This window comes from Microtus oregoni, unplaced genomic scaffold (assembly GCF_018167655.1).
Source record: "Microtus oregoni isolate MIOR12 unplaced genomic scaffold, Mior012 000015F_ref0000493, whole genome shotgun sequence".
NCBI classification, from domain to species: domain Eukaryota; kingdom Metazoa; phylum Chordata; class Mammalia; order Rodentia; family Cricetidae; genus Microtus; species Microtus oregoni.
In genome coordinates this window covers 14,463,386-14,483,597 of record NW_024543074.1, presented here as the reverse complement: position 1 = coordinate 14,483,597, position 20,212 = coordinate 14,463,386, and the positions used below count along the sequence as shown (strand labels likewise).

The following is a 20,212-nucleotide window of genomic DNA, read 5'->3' as shown; positions in this document are numbered from 1 at the left end:
ACACAAAACACTGAAAATAAACACAAGGAAATTAATGGGCAATTGGAAATACAACAGTAATGTATTAGTGGGGGAAAGAGGGCGTTATGTTGAAAGTAGCATGGAGAGTATTATGCTATGTAATATATGTCTCTTATATGCACATACACTTATTATGCCTATAAAAGAAGTATCAGTGTTATTGGTTACCTGTGGGAGAGTAAATATAACTTTTAATCTTATATTACTTTACATTTTATATTGTTTGATATAAATTTTGTTTTTGTTTTTTTTTTTTTTTGGTTTTTTCAAGACAGGGTTTCTCTGTAGCTTTGGAGCCTGTCCTGGAACTAGCTCTTGTAGACCAGGCTGGTCTCGAACTCACAGAGATCCACCTGCCTCTGCCTCCCGAGTGCTGGGATTAAAGGCGTGCACCACCACCGCCCGGCTTTGATATAAATTTTGATAATGAAAATGCACTTTAGTAGTCAGAAAAACAGAATATATTTTAATGAGAAAGAGTTTGCAACAGAGACTTGGCACTTGGCAGAAGACTCATTGGCAGTTGCACTGAAGTGTTTTCTAAGAGTGTCACCCAGAGTGATGACCCGAGCATTTGTGTCTGACTCTGGAGCAATCTTCAGACTGAAGTCCACATCCCAAAGTCCACACACGAGTGCCCCCCTTTTCTCTGCTCTCATCTCTCATCTCCTAGTTTCCAAAATCCTCCCTCCACTGCGGAAGGAATTCGAAGCTGTTGACTGATGAGGGAGTGAGGAAATCCTTAGAAGATTCTTTTGACAGGGAAAACATAATTTTGATTGTGTCAGTTTCTGTGAAGAAAATCAGTACAGATGTTACCCAATTTCACCCTTGCCGAAGAGCAGAACTGATGAGCACCGGCTTAGCCATGGTTTTCATCTTCTAGGAAATCTCATGATACTTTCGGGTTGTGGGACATTCTGTTGTGGATGAGGGCAGGGGTGAGATGGATGCTGGCATTAATCCTAAGAACAAATAGAATCTTTTTAATAACTTTCCCTACCAGACCTGGGGAAAAAACCAGTTTTTTGTTTGTTTGTTTGCTCAAATATATGGCTAAGAAAAGTAGCAGGTGTCTGGATAAACTCGAGGCAATGTTTTGTCACTAATAGGGTGCAAATGGTCCACTCACACATCCAACACCACACGTAGTCTTTTGTCCCTGTCTGCTGTGTGCTGAAAGTGTGTTCTGTGGAATCTGAGAGGTTCTCCAGCTCTTCCGGGAAACTTTGAATCACCATTGTTTTGTGTCTGTCCCTTCCTCCTGGCTCAGCTTGTTCCCTGCTTAGTTAGTACACTTTCAAGAATTCTGTTGGGAACAGTACTTGACGTGAAAGGAACGGTTTATTCTAGAGAACTAAGAAAACAGAGTCACTTGCCAGGCGTGGTGACACATACTGTAATTTCAGTGCATGAAAAGTGGGAGACAGGAGGATCATGAGCTGAAGGTTATCCTGGGATATGTACGTAGTTCAACACTAGCCTGGGCTACATGTAATATATATGTATATGTGGAATAGTGTGTACATGGAGGAGGGGAACATCAGCAGTTGGAACGGTTTCACACTCTTGGGAAAGAAGCAGAACAACACAGAACAGCACCATTCACTGCATCAGCTGCTCCAGTTCCCAGTTCTGGTTTCTCACTGAAATCTTGTCTAAGCAGGTCAGATTCTACTCAGAGCTGTGTCCCTGTGAGTGGGATCATTTTGTTTCAGGTCCTTAATTAAAACCACATACAGCTTATTGGTAAAATAGTGCCTAACAGGAAGTAGAGGCAGGAAAGTTGGGAGTTCAAGGTGATCCTCAGCTACACAGCAAGTTGGAGGCCAGCCTGGGCTACACACATAAAATCCAGTCTCAAAAAAATTAAAAATTAAATAAGACATAGCCAGGCCTGGTGGTTCACACTTGTATTGCCAGTTCCTCTGGGAGGCTGAAGTAAGATAGTTGAAAGTTCTTGGTCTACTAAGAGAGTTCCCGTTCTGGGTAACTGGTGAGAACCTACCTTTCAAAATAAAAGTTACCTTTACAAAAGGGCTTAGTTACATCCCAGTGGCATAGCACTTGCAATGTGAGGAGGTTGGTCCAAAATCACAGTATCAGGAAAGAAAAGGCTTAATATCAGACCTCCTTTAGGAATCCTGAATTTTCCAATCTCATTTCAATGCTATATTCTGCTGTCCTGAAACCCTTCAGGAATGACTTATTAGAAGGGCTTATGGGACGCTTAATGCTGGGTTCTCTTTATCAGGTATACTGACAGAGGCTAAGTCATTAAATCATAAGCCTGGGAGAGCAGATGCCCCGTGTAAGCTCGCTGACAGCCAGTGAGCATGAAGAAAGCTGGGAGGGCAGCAGAGGAGCTGGAACGTGGATGCTGTCGGCTCCGGCTCTTTGGAGACTGTGTCTCGGCTTTCATTGAAGACAAGGTCATTCACAACACTCGGAGGCAGGGACTTTGCCTTCATTTGCTGCGATGGACAGATAACCCATTTTATGGATGTACAAAGTGAATCACAGAGGCTTATGTCTGTGTCAGGCGCAGGGCATGAGGGTAGCTCTGTCGACCCAGGGTCTTCCTTCACTGTCCTGGCATATATTTGATTATAAAGTCCCCGTGAAGATACGAGTGTGAGGGCTTCAGCCTGTAATGATTTGCAGTAAGGAGACGGTGGTGCAGAAGACAGCACTGGCGTTCAGAGTGAGGCAAAGCCGAGCTCAGAAGTATGTCTGGTGGGTTATAGTGACGCCTGTAGTTTTCTTTGGGACTGAAGAGTTAGGAGCATCTTGTCCAACCTAGAGATGGAAAGGACACACGAAAGGTAAGTAAGTGTGCAGATGAACCGAATCAGCAAGGGATCGCTGAGGAGAAAACCCATTTCAGTCCAGTACACCTGGGTTTCCCTCTTTACCTGCCTGATGGTTGTTCTGAGAAAACATGACCACTTGCTCATGAATCAAGAACCTATAAGCCACTAGCAGAGGGCCCATCGCCCATGTCTTGACCAGGTTTTCTGGAATGGAAACAGCCCCGAGTGTGCGGCTACACTGGATCCCATAGCACAGGAATTCCACTTCCTTCCTTGAATCAAACCCAAAGGATCTCATTATGTTTAAAGAGGATTTGGAAAGAGATTTTAGGATCTGAATATTTATTTTTGAAACAAGGTCTCTTGTATATCAAGCTGCCTCACTACATAGTGGAGAACGCCTTGAACTCTTGCTCGTCTTACCTCCATCACCCAAGTGCAAGGAATATAGGTGTGTGCACCACACCTGTGGGGAGTGGATGAGTCCTGAGTGAATGTGTATTGCTAACATGGGCACAGCCATGCCAACGACCCCAATGCCTCAGACCCATAGGAGTGGGACGCCTTCCCCAGTGAGGGTCAGAGAAATGACAAAGCCTTCTTCTGGTCCAAGTGCCAGTGTTTACAAATAATTGTCCAGTGTGTGCAAAAACTAGAAACCACAGCTTCTCCTCCTGGATGACTGCAGCCTGGGACTGCTCCCCCCGAGACCTCCTACTGAGATGAGCTAGACCTGCCTCCTTGTTCAGCTGTAGACCATGAGCCCCCTTCTTTACTTGGCTGTGTACTATAAGCCTGCGTCCTCATTCAGCTCTATAAAATAAATGAGCTGAAGTTCTGGGCAGCAGTCGGTGCTGGCCATCAGAATGAGCGTAGCCCAGCTGATCCCCGTCTTTCTGTATATGTGTCCCTGTGTCTGTCCTTCTCTCATTCCCTCATCACCCAGTTAGGCCAGTTCTTGAAGCCATGCAGAGTGTGGCATACACCTGGTTTAAATATTTTAAATAATCCAGTTCCACCCTTACTGTGTTTGAGTTTATGAACTATCAGATTTTGTATGCATTTTCTAAATGCCCAACTATTATGAACGTTATACAGTTTTGTTTATAGGTATTCTGCCTACATGTATGTATGTGTGCCATGTGTGTGTCTGATGCCTAAAGAGATCAGAAGAAGGTGTTGGAACCCTTGGAACTGGAGTTACAGTTGTGGGCAACCATGTGGGTGCTAAGAATCAAATCCAGGTCCTTTGGAAGAGCAACAAGTACTCTTAACCACTGAGCATCTCTTTGGCACCTGCACAACTTTTAGATGTGTAGGTGGCTGCTTGCTTGTGGTACACCATATGTGTACCCACGGAGGCCAGAAGAGGGCATTGTAACCCATGGAATTGGAGTTAAAATGTAGTTGTGAGCCACCCTGTTTTGGTGCTAAGAACTGGTCTTAACTTCTGAGCCACCTCTCCAACCCCGTTAGGGAGCTTATTAAAAATTTAAGAATAAGATGAGCATGGGAGTAGAATAAGCTTCTTGGAAAGCTGAGATAGGAGGATGACTTGACGTAAAAAAATTAAGATTAGTCTAGGCAACATAGTGAGAACACATCTGAATAACAGTAATGATAATAAAGACCCCTGGTCCCAACTCTAGACATTACACATTTTGACTCAGTTTATCTAGGTCCCAGACATATATATTTCTCTCTAATCAACTTCTTTCCCCACCCCCACATGTCTCTGTCTCTCTTAGTATTATTATTTTCTTTATTTTGTTTTTGTTTAGATGGTATCTCCTGTAGCCCAGGGTGGCCTCAGACTTCCTTATATAGCTGAAGCTGAGGCTGGCTTTCAATTGTTGATTCTTTCTCTGCCTGATCATGCTAGTATTATAGATGCATTCTGCCAAACTCAGCCAAATAACAATGTGTTTTTGCTTTGTTTGTTTGTTTGTTTGTTTGGCTATCCTGGAACTCACTCTGTAGACCTGGGTGGCCTGAACTCACAGAAGTCCACCTGCCTCTGCCTCCTCAGTGTCGGGATTAAAGGAGTGCACCACCACATCTGCATCTGTCCGGTTTTGTTTTGGTTTTTGTTTTCTGAGACAGGGTTTCTCTGTGTAGCTCTGGAGCCTGTCTTAGCACTTGCTCTGTAGACCAGGCTGGCCTCGAACTCACAGAGCTCTACCTGCCTCTGCCTCCTGAGTGCTGGGATTAAAGGCAGGTGCCCCACTTCCTGGCCTGGCCAGTTTTTTGACACAGAATAATTCATCACATTTGCTTTATAACTGAAGCATTTGACTACATCTCATCACTTACATTGTTTTGTCTAGACGCATGGCACAAACTATACAGAGAATACTTCCCTTCTCAGGCAGCGAGTCCCACTGGGACTCAGTTGTCCCAGGTTGCTGGTCTTCCTTTCTTTCCCTTCTCCATAGCCATTGCCATTGGCACAGCCTTCTGGCTCTGAGGCATGGACTCTGAAGAGAGAACGGCTGGTTATCATTTCAGTGGCTGATACACACTGGATTATCTTCCAACCTTCCTGTCAAGTCATTTAAAAGAAACAATGCTCTGTTTTCTTACACTCCCCCTTCCCCCCTTCTTTCTGTCATGTAACCTGGCTGGCCTCAATTTTGCAAGGCTAGCCTGGAATTCCCGGTCTGCTCCCTACCTTCCAAGTACTAGGATTCTAGAAAAAAATGCTCCTCTCTAAGGAAGACACTAACTAGAACCACACTTCCTAGAGAGTGGGGGAAAGGAGCTCACGTTAAGAGAGCACCTTTGATGTACTAGGTGCCTCTCAAACAGGATCCTGGTTAGCTGCCACAGCCACAAGCAAGGCGACATCAGGAGTCCTGTTTCACAGAGAAGGCAGCTGTAGAATGGAGAAGTCAAGCAACTTCCCACAAGCCACTCAGCTGGTGCTTGCTTTCCTTACGCTATGCTGCCTTTCCAACAGAAAGCAGCGTCTATTGGTGGAGCCAGGGACTCAGTTCCTCTGTGGACATCAGCAGACTCACTGGGCATGGGACTTTGAAGATGACAAACACTATAATGATGACTCCCCCAAGCAGCAGAGCAGCAGCAATCAGAGCTTTGATGACAATACTCCATTTCTGCCTCTTCTTTAAGGACACATCTGTGTCTGAAAGGAAAGAGGGATGGAGAGAAAGAGAATATGAGCAAGGCTCAGCAGGACTGCGAGTCCTCCTCAGACTAATCAGGCACTCCTGACTCAGAGGCAGAGACTGGATTTTCACCTGGGGCTCAGAATCAGGTGCGGCGGCAGCATGGGCCCCTCACTAGCTTCTTTTATGAATGAGCCACCTTCCCTAGAATCTGGGATTCTCCAGAGTCATGCATGCTGATTCTTGTACTGTTCTTGGGAAGAAAAACCTGGGGTGCACAAGGAGCGCTTCACCCATTGTTCCCAGTCAGTCCTCTTGAAGTTCCCAGTCTTAAAAACAAAAATCATATCTCCTCCCATCTCTGTCACTGAAAAAAGAAAAAGCAATACAAATATACAGACAGCATCTTCATTTCAGGCCTGGTGGCACGTACCTTTCATCCTGGCACTCAAGAGGCAGAAGCAGGCAGGTCTCTAAGCCCAAGGCCAGCCTCATTTATTTAATGAGCTCCAGACTAGTCAGGGCTACATTGAGACCCGTCTCAAAAAGAAACAAAAACAAACAAAAATTACCGCTCCAGTCTTGGTTCCCGGAGGGTACAGGAAGAACAACGGTGAATTGTCACTGCTTGTGAATCATAAGCCAAGTCCAGGCCAGAAGGCTCTCATCTATTATGTTATTACTGATCTCATTATACTTTTCCACTGGGATGAACCTGGGATGCAACCCAAACTTGAATCTTAGAGAATTTGAGTCTTGGCCAATTTAGGAAGGGCTCTTTTTAAAAACCAGTGAAGATGAAGACATGTTGATTGGTGTCATCTCTGTTAGTAATTGCTTACTATTAAATATACATCTATCCATGCAAGTGGCTGGTATGTACCAGTTGAATTTAGTCTGTTTCCAAATCTGAGGTCATATTCATGAAATAAGGAATTAACATTTTCAATAAAAGATTTATTATATATAGTCGTGTGTGTATATATATATATGTGTGTGTGCACGCATGCGCACACACGTGCGTGGTGTCTGTGTGACTTTATGTGCACTGGTGCATGCATGTATCCTCAGGGACCAGAGCACATCAGATCCTTTGGAACTAGAATTACAGGTGGTTGTGTGAGATACCTGAAGTTGGAGCTTAACATCAGGTGAAGATGGCTCTTAACCACCGAGCCATCTCTCCACCCTCAAGGAAAGGATTATCGACTGTGTTGAACTACAAGTGTTTCTGGGAACTTCCTTATGGAGAACCTTTTTTTTTCTCTTATTAAAACATGGAATAATTTTTTAATATAAAGTAGCTTCAAGTCCTAGGGGACCTAGAGTAATATTGGGGCTAAAATGTCTCTTCCTCTTCCTTCTCTTGCTTTGCCGCTCTGCTTCATTTGTACCTTGTGATAAAGGGCTGGGGAAACCCCCAGTGCTTGTAGTTTTCTCTTCTTTACTTCTAGGAGTTGTGGAGGTGGTAGTATTGGGCACCGTCTCTGATGAAGCAGATCTACTCTTTGCTGGGTAGACCTTGCAGTGAGAGATCCCTGGTAAGAAAGCTATAAAACAAAAAAGAAGCAACAGATGGACAACTGTATCACAGCAAGCATCATCCTACTTTGGTTTTCTGTGACAAAACCCTAGGTCTCCTCACTTCATACTGCATTTCTGACTGTGGCCCCGTTGACCTGTATGTTCATAGGTTTTAGGTGTAGGCACAGAATGATGCCAAGAATAAACGAGGCCAGAGATGCCAAGAAGAGATATGGATTAAATCTCCAGGAATCCTTTGACTATAATCAGAGGGAAGGAGTGAGCCATATCTGGCTTGCCTACCATTCTTGAGGTTATAATAGTAAGAATAAAGATAGAGGATGTGACCTTACTGAGCATTTCCTTCACTAATAGAGGTGGTTCCAAAGTCCAGGGAAGAACTTGAGATGCATTTGCCCACTGCAGGCCTGTGTAGTGGAGCCCCATCAACTACTCTGAGAAGGCAGTGGTACAAGTAAGAGGAACTAGGAGATGGAAAGGCACCCAGCTTCATGGTCTCCTCAGTTTCATCATTTAATATTTAAAAACCAGTGTCTATTATGTGCCAGGCACTGCTTCAAATCTTCTATCAGTTGGATTCATAATAACAGGAAAACAAACAAAAAGGTCTGGGGTCAGGGCAGAGGAAGCAGAGACAACAATGACTTTATATATTTTATGACTGGGTGTAGTGTCACCTGCCTATAGTCCCAGCACTCAGGAGACCAAGGCAGGAAGATAACCTTGAGTTCAAGGCCCACTTAGGCTACATAGTGAGTACCAAGCCAGCCACAGCTGAGTAGAAGGACCCTACCTCAAAAAACAAAACTAAACAAAAACATTATTCTATATTAGAGTAAGTACTACTTAAAAACTAAAACTAGAGATGGGCATAGTGGCACATGCCTTTGATCCCAGCACTCAGGAGGCCAAGGTCAGCCTGGTCTACATAGTGACCAGGACAGCCAGGGCCACAAGGAGAGATTCTCTCTCAAAAGCACTAATCAATCAATCAAGAACAAGAAGCCACTTATGGTAGCTCATCCTGTAATCCCAGCACTGGTAAGGCTGAGTTGGAGGATTACCAAGAGTTCAAAGCCATCCTGGGTTAACTAATGAGTTTCTAGCTAGTCGGAGATACATAGTGTAAGACTATGTCTTACAAGCCAAAATCAGGCATGAGAGAGATGGCTTGGTAGTTAAGAGCACTTGCTGATTTTTTAGGACCTGGGTTTGGTTCCTAGCATCACATCAGGCTGCTCATAAGTGCCTATAACTTCAGTTCCAGGAAATGCAGTGCCCTCTTCTAGCTGCTGTTGGCATCCATGTACCTGCGATACACATACATACATGCAGGCAGACATACCCATAAATAAAAAAAATAAATCTTTAAAAACCAAAACCATGTGAAAACAAAATAAAAACCAAAACCAGTTAGCTAGCCAGTGGTGGTGCATGCCTTTAATCCAGCAAAGTTGGGTGGATCTCTGAGTTCGAGGCCAGCCTGCTCTATAGAGCAAGTTCCAGGACAGCCAGGGCTACACAGAGAAACCCTGTCTTAAAGAACAATCAGTCAGGGCTGGAGAGATGGCTCAGTGGTTAAGAGCATTGCCTGCTCTTCCAAAGGTCCTGAGTTCAATTCCCAGCAATCACATGGTGGCTCACAACCATCTTTAAAGAGGTCTGGTGCCCTCTTCTGGCCTGCAGACATGCACACAGACAGAATATTGTATACACAATAAATAAATATTAAAAAAAAGAACAATCAGTCAATTAAACAAACAAATAAAGAGCAAAAAAAAAACTTGCAAGACAAAGTAGTCGGAGGAATAGTCATAAGTAAGAGTTGGGCAACCTGCAGTATAGGCCAAGCCTCTCTGAGGTTAGAATTGAGCCAAGACTTGAGGGAAATAACCTAGGTGGAGGGGACAATGGGAATAAAGTCCCCAAGGCAGAGCGTGTCTGAAGGTTACAGTTATAGGGAAGCAGTAGGCAGCCAGTAGCCAGCATGGAGGAGCAAGGGAAGGAATGAGGATTGAGAGGATGCAGAAATCCAGGCTCTGTGTGCCAAGTTCAGGGCTTTGGAAATAAGGATCTGTTGCAAGGTTTTGATCAAGAATGACCTTTTTGTGGGGAGGGTGTTATTACTTTTTTTTTTTTTTGTTTGTTTGTTTGAGACAGGGTCTAACTCTGCAGCCTAGCCAGGCCTCCAACTCACAGTAGTCCTGCTTCAGATTCATAAGTGCTAGGATTACAGGTGCAAGCCACCATGCCCAGCTAAGATTCATTTTAATTGACCATTCACTGGACTGCTGTGTTAGAAAGGGACCGTTATGGGATAAGGGTAGAGGAAGCATCACCTGGTGGTGGCAACAGATTTTGGAGACAGCAGGTGAGGGGTGACAGGATTCAGCCAGGGATAAAAATGAGGAGGAACAGATGAATTCCGGCTGTAGTCTGCACCCAACTCCACCTGCTTATAGAATGGACCTAATCCAATTCAGACAGTGGTGACTCTTCCTCTCCACACCCTCACCCCTTGTACTTAAAAGACAGGGTGTGCCTATGTAGCCCATATTAGCCTAGCATCAAATGCACTATGGCCAGACTGCGCTCAAACATGAAGTGAGGTTATAAGTGTGCCACCAAAACTAGTCTTTTACTCCATTTGAAACTGTATTATTTCCTGGGGAGTGGTGCATGCCAAGGTGTCCATGTGGAGGTCAGAGGATAACTTTGTGAAGGTGGTTCTCTATGTTTATTTGGGTGCTAGGGTTCAAACTCAAGTATTCAGGTTTGGATCATTGGGCAGCAAGCACCTTCCCCTTTGGAACCATCTTGTGAGCCTTTATTCCATTTTGCATGGTTTCTTATCATAACTTTTCTTTAGCTTTTCTAAATTGCTCTTTTTTGTTTTAATTTTTTGAGACAGGGTTTCTCTGTCCAGGCAGTCCTGGAATGCACCCTGTGAACCAGGCTGGCCTTGACTCACAGAGATACCTCTGCCTCTGCCTTCTGAGCACTGAGACTATAAGTGTGCACCACCACCATCTGCCTCTAAATTACTGTCACACGTCTTTATATCCTTTAAAATTATCATTTGTTGTTGTTAATCGGCAGAGATGTTGAACAACTTGACAAGTAAAACATCAGAGTGACAGTTTTAACAGTTGTGTAGAGGGAGCAATCGGACTCGGGCAGCTTTCAATACCAGTCATCATGCAACAAATGACAGGCTAAATAGTGGTCCCTGATCGGAGTTGAACTGGAGACAGTGTTGGCCACCGTGCCCGGCTCCAGTCACTTCTCTTAAGTGGTAACATACATGTTTGAAGATAAGCAGAACTCACTTTGGACAAGTTACATAATTCTGAGTTTTGGTTTCCCTGTTTGCAATATTGTTGTAATAAAACATACTCACTGTATCTATTTCTCAGAGGTGTTGTAAACATCAGAAACAAATAACAAGAAAGCAGGTATGAAAACACTTTGCAAGCTGAGTGAACTGGGATTGAAAAATAAGGGAAAGCCTAGAGACTGTCTCTCTAAGCAGAAGAACTCCGTCTGGTAGCCAGAGGGATAATGACATAGAGACATATGTCCCGTATTCCCATGAGAATGTGACTTCAGAGCCTACTGGGTAGGCTTCATCTGTCAGTGTACTTTCAGTCCTCTGAATTAATGTCCACGTTGGCAGCCCATCTCTTTCAGGTCCTATCTCTGAAGTATCTGAACATCAAGGTAGAACAGGTTTGAAATATATTTTATTTCCTCCAGGTGGTGGTGGCACACCCCTTTAATCCCAGCACTGGGAAGAAGCAGAGGCAGGCGATTTCTGACTGAGATCAAAGTCATACAGAGTGAGTTCTAAGACAGCCTGGGCTATATAGAGAACAATCCTGTCTCAGAAAAAAAAACAAACCCACTTTATTCCATTGATGATGGGATTGCAAAATTAGTTTTTCTTTGGCTGAAGGTATTTGAACTGAATGCCCCAATTTAAGGTGACCATGATGGCACATGCCTCTAGCCCCAGGACCTGGAAGGCAAGAGGCAGGAAAGTCAATGCAAGTTGAGATCGGCCTGATTTATTTGAAAGTTTCATGCCACTTAGGGTTACAGAATGAGACACTGCCTCAAAAACAATCCACAAGAACATCCCAGCTTGCTGGGCATGGTGATACTCACCTTTAATCCCAGTGTTCTAGAGCAGAGTCATGAGTTCAAGGCCAGTCAAGCCTATGTACAGAATTCTAGGCAAGCAAGGACTGCATAGTAAGACTTCGGTGTTTTTTTTTTTTTTTTTTTTTTTTTTGCATAGAAAGACCCCAATTTAAGGAGTTTGTTTTTAAAAATCCAACTTTATGAAATTTTTAAATACAATAATAATCCATAGTTTTAAAAGATTCTTTGTTGGGCTGGAGAGATGGCTCAGTGGCTAAGAGCACTGGCTGCTTTTCCAGAAGACCTGAGTTCAGTTCCGAGCAACCACATAGTGGCTCACAACCATCTGTAATGAGATCTGGTGCCCTCCTCTGGCATGCAGTCATACATGGAGGCAGAATGTTGTATACATAATAAATAAATCTTTTAAAAAAAGATTCTTTGTTTAAAACATAATTTTAAAATAAAGCACATTGAATATATTTAATCCATTTTCATATAAATTTAATATAACTTTTTGTTTGGCTGGATTTTGAGATAGGATCTAGTTATGTAGCCCAAGTTAAACTTGAACTAGCTATGTATTGTTACTATTTTTTCTGAGACTGTGTTTCACTATGTAGCTAGTCTGCCTTCAAACTTCCTGTCCTCCTGCCTTTGCTTCCCAAGTGCTGGGACTGCAGACATATACCACCACGTCTGGATAAATACATTATATTTAAATAGAGGTGTCATTTTCTGGTCAATCTCTTGTGAGTTTGAGGGCAGCCTAGTCTACATAAGGAACTCAAGGATAACCAAGGCTATGTAGTGAGACCCTGTCTGAAACAAACAAAAATAATAAATAGAGGTGTCTCTTAGAGATTATTCTGTAATAATACTCACAGGCTGAAGGGCCATTTGGGAGTCTTTACATTTGTTGTTAGGCTTGCACGCTAATGTTTAATCCTCTGTACCTCTGAAAACTAGATCATCTTGTCAGCCCTCCCAGTTGTAACTGTAGAAACTGAGCACTGGGAAAATGCCTAACTTGCCAAAGGCAATTGTTAACATCATAATAAATACTAGTTCGATTTATAACATTTATAACTTCCATAACCCACAGTTTCATATGAAGTAACCAGATCTTAGATGTCAGTTCACACTGGTCAAATTATAAAGATCCTAATCCGTCTACTAAAATGACATTTGAAAAATGCTCACACAGCCCATGGGTGGTGGTGTACGCCTTTAATCGCAGCATTCTGGGAGGCAGAGGCAGGAGGATCTCTGAGTTTGAGGCTAGTCTGGTCTACAGAGTGAGTTCCAGGACAGCCAGGAACAGGGAAACTGCCTCAAAAAAACAAAAGAAGAAAGAAAGAAAAAAAAGTCACACAAGAAGAAAATATTTGCCAGATGTGGTTGGACAGACCTTGGTCCTAGCATTTGAAGGCAGAGAATCTTTGTGAGTTTGAGGCCAGCTTGGTATACAAAGTGAGTTCCAGGCCAGCCAAGGTGAGATTGTTTCAAAAAGCAAAGTAGAAAATATTTATCAACTGGATGAAACAGCTGTGTGTGGTGGTGCACACTTGTGATCTCAGCACTCAGGAAGCGGAGGCAGGAGAGTCAGTAGTTCAGGCTTATTGTCAAATACGTAGTGAGGGGTACCTGAGAACCAGTCTTGAAAAGATAAAAATAAGACAAAAATCAGATAGGGTATTTTTATCTTTCTCGTGTCCTGTTAAAAACAGATAGGTCTCTATGAAACCTGATGGGTAACTGGAAAGCTTCTAAAAATAAAATCTGAGCAGTAGGAACAGGAACTGTATTGTAACTGATTGCCCCAGTTCCCTGTATGTTGCTGTGAGAAAAGAAACTTGGGCATGCGCTCTACCAACTGAGCTACACCTCAGCCACTGTCTTGTGTTTCCCTTCTCCATTTTATGTTTGGTCCATGTCTTGTTAAGACCAACTGTGCTGTGGAAAGTTCTTGTCCTTACAATTCCACATTCTTACTTGACTTAGAGGAGCTTTCCATTAATGCCACTTGATTATATTTTAGACACCTCCCTCTGCAGACTGACGTCAGCCTGTGTGCAAGTCTCTTGGGACCATCTAAGTCGGACTGTTTTCCTAGATTTTATTTCTAACCTATTTGAGGTCTGTTGCATCTTTGTGATTTAATGTGGTTTAAATTCAGAACAGGCATCTTCGGACTTTGAAAGAAAGTTCCTTTCAAAAGTCCATTCATAATGTGGCTGTGTGGATTTGTCATGGTGGCTTTGTAAACACATGTGGCGAATGGTGATTAGGACCCAAACTAACCAAATATCCGTTAGGTCTCTTTACACGACTCAAATCCTATAGGGTGCTGCCTCAGAGTCGGGATTTCAGAACCTTTGCTTTGAGCAAGCATCCGTGAGAAGGAGGAAGACTCCTTTTCTCACAGCAACATACAGGGAACTGGGGCAATCAGTTTGAGCTCTTGGAAAGAGCTCAAAGCCTGGAGTCACCCCAAGGCAAACATTTTCAATAGGGCAGGTTGATCTTTGGTAACTTTCGTTTCCCTTAACCCCCCAGGTTTCCTGGTTCAGAATTTCTGACAGCTAATGTCCTTAATTACCTCAGGTCCCACAGTGTATAGCATGGTACCACTCAGAGAACTGCAGACTGGAAGATGACTTAAAGCCAGTACTGCGGTCAGGTCAACAGGGTGTCACACAGTAAGAGGAAAAGGCCCAATAAATTGATACTGAGTGATTCTTGGGTTTTAAGAGCCCTCCCAGTGGTAGAGTTTAATTAACTACTTAATCCTTTTCTTTCTTTCTTTTCTTTCTTTCTTTCTTTCTTTCTTTCTTTCAACAGGACTTCATATAGCCTAAGCTGTCTTCAAAATCAGTATGTTGTATATTGGGACTTCATATAGCTCAAACTGTCTTAAAAATCAGTATGTTGTATGTTGGGATTATAGGTGTACCCCACTAGTCCTAGCCTTTAGTGGTAGAATTTTTCTTAATTATAATAAAGTGACTGAAACATTCAAATCAAGTAAGAATAACTAATTTACCATTCTTGGGCTTTATCCCAAGAAAATGTCCTCCCCTTATTTTTCAATCTTTACTGTACGTTTTAAAAGTTTCTTTGTGAGTTCAAGACCAGTCTGGTCTACAGATTGAGTTCCGGGACAGCCAGGGATACACACAGAAACCCTGTCTTGAAAAACAAACAAGCCAAGAAGCCAAGTTTATTTCTACATCATTTTGCTTGTGATCCCTCTACTTCCCAGTGTCTCTAAGCACCAAGTGTTATTTTCCAACACTATAGCAGCAGAGCCTAAAACGACGGCCTCGTGCGAAGTGAGAGCTGTGCACTAATCTATTGTTCAGGAACTACTCGGCAGAGGAATGTGTGAAAGAAGGAAAAGATGGCAGAAGTTGAAATCAAGAACTGCTGCTGTTGGGGAATAAGCAGCTTCACACAGGGCAGATAGCAATGGAAACTGGAACCGTCTCTGTGGGGCCTAAATGAACACCAGTTATCAGCTGTCGATGTGGCAGATCTGCTTCTTGGAGTTCTTTTCCTTGATAAATAGTAGATACACAAGAGAACTGTATAATGTCATTGTTTGTATTAGTAAAAAACATGGAAATAACCAAAATTGTCACCAATGGAGAACTAGGGAAATAGATTGCAACTTAGTAGAATACCATGAAGAAGAATGAGGTAAGGCTAGTGACATAATATGCTAAGAAACAGACATGTGCTTAGCATGTTCAAAGCCTTGGATTCAATATTCTACAACCCAACCACCCATAGTCAAATTTATTTATGACTATGGACATAGGATAAACCCGTGCACGTGGAAAACCAGGGTGCAGAGCAGGGTGGATGGTGTGGTACTGCCCCATGCTTTCCACATTTGCAAATGATCTGGGCATGGGGTCTCATGCCTGTATTTCTAGCACTTGGGAGGTAGAGGGAGGAGTTTCAGGAGTTCAAGGCTAGCCTGAGGTACACAGCAAGCTGGAGGCCATCCTGGGCAATATGAGACCTTGTCTGAAGGGGGGGATGTATGCACACCTATTCATGCATGGAAGGAAATACAGTAGGTAATAGTGGTTCCTTCTATCCTCGGGGACAGAGAACTGGAGGATGGAGAGACAAGAGTAGGAGGGAGGATTACTTTTCACTATAATAACTATGTGCTGTTTGTAGATTTCACTGTGCACTAAAAAAAAAAAACCAAAATTCACAAAATATTGGTGTTTTAAAAGACCTTTGTTTAGCTATTTGCAGATGAATGCAAATGTAAATTGCCTATAGATAGCTGTCCTGGGAATCACAATGTAGAGCCAGCTGGTCTCAAACTCACAGACATCCTCCTGCCTCTGCCTCCTGAGTGCTCCACACCTGGCCCACAACTATTGTTAAAAGAAGACACACCCACCAGGTGGTGGTGCATGCCTTTAGTCCCAGCACTTGAGAGTTCGAGGCCAGCTTGGTCTACAAAGCTAGTTCCAGCCAGGACAGCCAGGGCTACACAGAGAAATTTTGTCTTGGGGAAAAAAAAAAAAACAAGAGAAGGAAAAAAAAAGAAGACAAAGAAGACCCACCCATCAGAAATGAAGACCAGCTAGGCGTAGTGGTGAATGCATTTAATTCTGGTAGTCAGGAGGCAGAAGCAAATAGATTGATGTAAGTTTGAGGCTAGCCTAGTAGACATAAGCAGTCTAGGCCAGCCAGGGATATACAGTAAGAACTTGTCTCAAAAAATATTTTGTATCTTATGAATATCACAGGACACTAGGGCCAGAAGGAGTCTTAGAAACTAGAAATATGGGACCTGGGGTCAGTGAAGTGGACCAGTGGATAAGGGCATTTGCTACCGAATCTATTTTGTCTGACTCCCAAAGGTGGCTTCAGTTGTCCTCTAACCTTCATATACATGGCCATACTTACACATATGCATGCTTGCTCCCGCGTGCGTGCGCGCACACATACACACACACACACACTACTAAACACATAAATATAATTTAAAATTATTGTTAAAGAAATTAGAAAACTGGTTCTCAGAAAGGACCCTTATTTTTTCCCAAGGGGAGAATAGTTTGTTTCACTGTGGCTTTGGCTGCTAACAAATACTGGCCACCAAGGATGTCAACTGTAAATTTCTGTCAACCTACCTCTAGCAGCTCTTTGGTCTCACTTTACCTGTTAGCAGGGATCCATTCTGAAACTGGGAAGTGGGCCTGAGGTGACAGCTTGGGGAGGCCGTGCTGTTTCTATGGAGATCAGCAAAGACTCCTAGGTTCTTCAGCGTATACTTGACCTTTGGCCTTCTCTCTGAATATGCAAGATGGACTGTCACTCTCCTCCCAGAGCCACGGCACTGCAGGGTAGTTATAGTCTGATTTTCATTGAACGGAGCCTCTTTGATGTCTGTGTTAATTTCTGGAAGAACTAAACGGAAAAACAAAGCGGGTTCTTAATCTGCATTGTGCAGATAACTCACTTTCATTCATGACTCCTGTTGAACTCCACGGCTGCACTTTGCCCTGTTTTGGTTCACCTCCTCTTCCGTCCATGTTTATGGTACTGACTGTGCAAGTTCTGCTCTCCTTCCTGCAAGGGGCCATTGAAGACAAGCGATTGCAGTAAATCCAGCACAGAGCAATGCTCATAGATTGTTTTCCTAAATGCAGAGAGGACTGAGTGCTATTTCCTTCTCTTCTTCATCCCCATCTGATTTATACAGTCATACGTTAGGCAACAAGTTAATATAAAAATTCATTTCCAGACATTCTCCTGAGGAGATATTTGTCTTTAAAATAGCACATTTGAGATCTGGACTAAGAAGTGTGGCATTTAAAAAAATTTATCATGGGTGTTTTGCCTGCATGTATATGCATAGCCACTGGAGCTGGAGTTACAGACAGTTGTGAGCTGCCATGTGGGTGCTGGGTATTGACCCCAAAGTCCTCTAGAGGAGCAGCCAATACTCTTAACAGCTGAATCATCGTTCCAGTCCCCAAAATGCATTTTTTAAAGGTTAAAAAGAAAATCCTGGGCTGGGTGGTGGTGGCACACACCTTTAATCACAGCACTAGGGAGGGAGGCAAAGGCAGGTGCATCTCTGTGAGTTCAAGGCCAGCCTGGTCTACAATGTGAGTTGTAGGACAACCAAGGCTACACTGAGAAACCCTGTCTTGAAAAGTCAGAGAAAGAAAGAAAGAAAGAAAGAAAGGGAAGGAAGGAAGGAAGGAAGAAAAGATGGAAAGAGGGAAAAGAAAATCCTGGGATGGCAAAGAGATTTTCCAGAAAGGTCTCTATTCCCTACCTCTTATTACCAAATCCTTGTGGCTTCTCACATCCTTTGGGAAGAAGCTGGGCAGCTGTTCCACTTGGCAGCTGCTCTCTCTGGGGTCTAGGAAGGAAAAAAATGGGTCAGGATGTACTGGGTCCTCTCCCTTTAGAATTCTGAGGCAGGGGAAGAGACGAAGTTTCTGCTCATAAAACTTAGAACTGGAGAGATCAAATACTCCCTAAAAAGAGATTTTAAAACACATGGCCAAATACATTTAAGTAGGAATTGTTCCATTATAAAGAACTGAATACCAATGTATTCTTTCTGGGAGAAAGAAAAGTGAGAGATGTCATTACTAAGTTAATGAAAGAATAACCCATCTATTCTCTTTAAACAGTTTATTTTCTCGCTCACTCCTGTTCTATCTGCCTGGTGTATTTTTTTTTTTAAACAGGGTTTCTTTGTGTAGTCTGGAACTCGTTCTGTAGAACAGGCTAATTGTGAACTTAGAGATCCACCTGCCACCACTGCTCAGCTTCTGCATGCTGTATTAAGGAGAGAACCTTGAAGGTTTAATGTGCATTCCCTTGGATATAGGCCCTCTATAGTTTTCCACAGAGCTATAGACCATACTTATTTATGTTTTGTGGTATGTGGTTTACAGGGTGTGGGAATTTTCTTTCTCAGCTTTTCTTATTTTCTTTTTGAGATAAGGTCTCACTATGTAGCTCTAGCTGGCCTAGAACCTAGCTGTGTGGACCAGGCTGGTCTTGAATTCAGAGAGCTCGCTGCCTCTGCCTTCCAAGTGCTGAGAATCAAAGCATGCTGTAGTGGCTAAAGGATTGGCTCAGTGGGTAAAGGCACTGGCTGCTCTGGTAGAGGACCTGAGTTCAATTCCCAGCTCTTCCTACCTCCACTTCCAGGGGATCTCATGCACTTTCCCTCCCTCCAATGGCACCAAGCACACATGTGGTACACAGACATACATGCAGGCCAAACATTCATATATAAAGTAAAATGAATAAATCTAATAAAAAAATTTAAAAAGCATTCTCTACCACATCTAACTTCAGCTGGTTTTTAAGAAAAAGAAGAAGACTGTAATCTCTCTGTAGCCCAGGCTGGCTCTGTTCTGATGGCAATCCTCCTACCTCCATCTCTCAAGTGCTTGGGTCACAAGCGTGAATTTTTTTAATTTGCATAAACATGCTACTGCTGCCCCTCATACTATGTTGCTTTAACCTCCAGCTAGCTAATTTTAGAGAAGGAATGTTTAGGAAACTCTGGAAAAAAAATCGTATTTTAAATAAACATTTACTACCAGGGCAAAGGCAGAGCTAAGTGGCCGAACACTTGCCCAGCTTCCTAAGGCTGGCTGTCAAGCCTCAGCAAAAAACAAACAAAAACTCCAAGTCAATCAACGCTTACTAAAGAGTAGCAAACAGTGCCGCTCCACCCCCATATCACCTTTCCCTCAGCTCGCCCCATTAACATCTCCATTTAAATCATTTGAGTGTACCACCTTAAAAACTAAGGCAACATCTTATGAGGGATTAATTTACAAAACTGTGGTACCGTCTCACAATGAGAGCTGTCTGACCAGGTTTTTATTGTTATCATTGCAAGCAAGAAAAAAGAAGGCACCACACTCCCGGAAGACTTATGAAACAGATAGATATCTCCTTGGGTTTAATGATCAGATATATGGGCTGATTTCTGCAAAGTACAACTTGGGTATTGGTAACATCCCTATCTGATAGAAGAGGCTCCAAATTCTTTCTAGGCTTCCTTTTGGATGTTCTAGCATATTATGTTAGAGAAGTACTTACCGTTCTTGTTGGAATCAAAGGATGCAATGATTAGACTGAAGACTAAGATGGTGTCCATGCCAACCTGACCTCATGAGCACTTCTTGCCTACAGCCCACTGTTACTCCGTCCCAGCCCCTTACAGGCTTTGCCTCTTGTTGCTTCTACTGTTCTGAAACCAAGTTTCACTCTGACTGTCTGCTTCTACCCTGACTATTTTGCCTTGTTTCCTGAAGACCCAGGAATATACTGATTGGAGGAAGAACAAAAACTGCTTATTAATGATTGACTTTGATAGTCTGCCCTGACTTCACTGCTGATGCCAACTCTAAGAACCGTCATTATCTAGAGGTTTCCCTCACAGAAAGTGCATAAACACCCAAAGATATGCTTTATAAATACTTGCAGATAGACATGTAGTCACTCACAAGTGTGCTCTCTGATGGAGGCACATAGGTATACACACCA

General features: G+C 43.1%; 2 protein-coding genes across 4 annotated transcripts in view; one reads left to right on the top strand and one right to left on the bottom strand.

Annotated features, from left to right (window-relative positions):
* Positions 1 to 20,212, top strand: part of Acaca (acetyl-CoA carboxylase alpha) — a 273,487-nt gene that overhangs the window by 21,116 nt on the left and 232,159 nt on the right. The window lies entirely within an intron of this gene.
* Positions 482 to 19,926, bottom strand: CUNH17orf78 (chromosome unknown C17orf78 homolog). Of its 2 annotated transcripts, none has more exons than XM_041664337.1 (7): positions 19,766 to 19,926; positions 17,970 to 18,056; positions 16,844 to 17,092; positions 7,357 to 7,512; positions 5,855 to 5,979; positions 5,148 to 5,311; positions 482 to 2,820 (listed from the first exon to the last, which is right to left on the bottom strand). In XM_041664337.1, exons 1-7 carry the CDS (start codon positions 19,821 to 19,823, stop codon positions 2,763 to 2,765), a joined length of 897 nt encoding a protein of 298 aa, XP_041520271.1. In that variant the 5' UTR covers positions 19,824 to 19,926; the 3' UTR covers positions 482 to 2,762. The 2 variants fall into 2 exon arrangements, with proteins under 2 accessions (XP_041520271.1, XP_041520272.1); XM_041664338.1 differs by having other exon boundaries at positions 5,195 to 5,311.

Excerpts from the sequence above, each read along its gene's own strand:
- CUNH17orf78 (XM_041664337.1), bottom strand. The coding sequence starts at position 19,823 with ATGGACACCATCTTAGTCTTCAGTCTAATCATTGCATCCTTTGATTCC. Across the intron at positions 7,513-16,843 it reads GAATGGATCCCTGCTAACAG|CTTTCTTACCAGGGATCTCT; the intron begins GTAAAGTGAGAC and ends TTTGTTTTATAG. Across the intron at positions 5,980-7,356 it reads CCCCAGCCCTTTATCACAAG|ACACAGATGTGTCCTTAAAG; the intron begins GTACAAATGAAG and ends CTTTCCTTTCAG.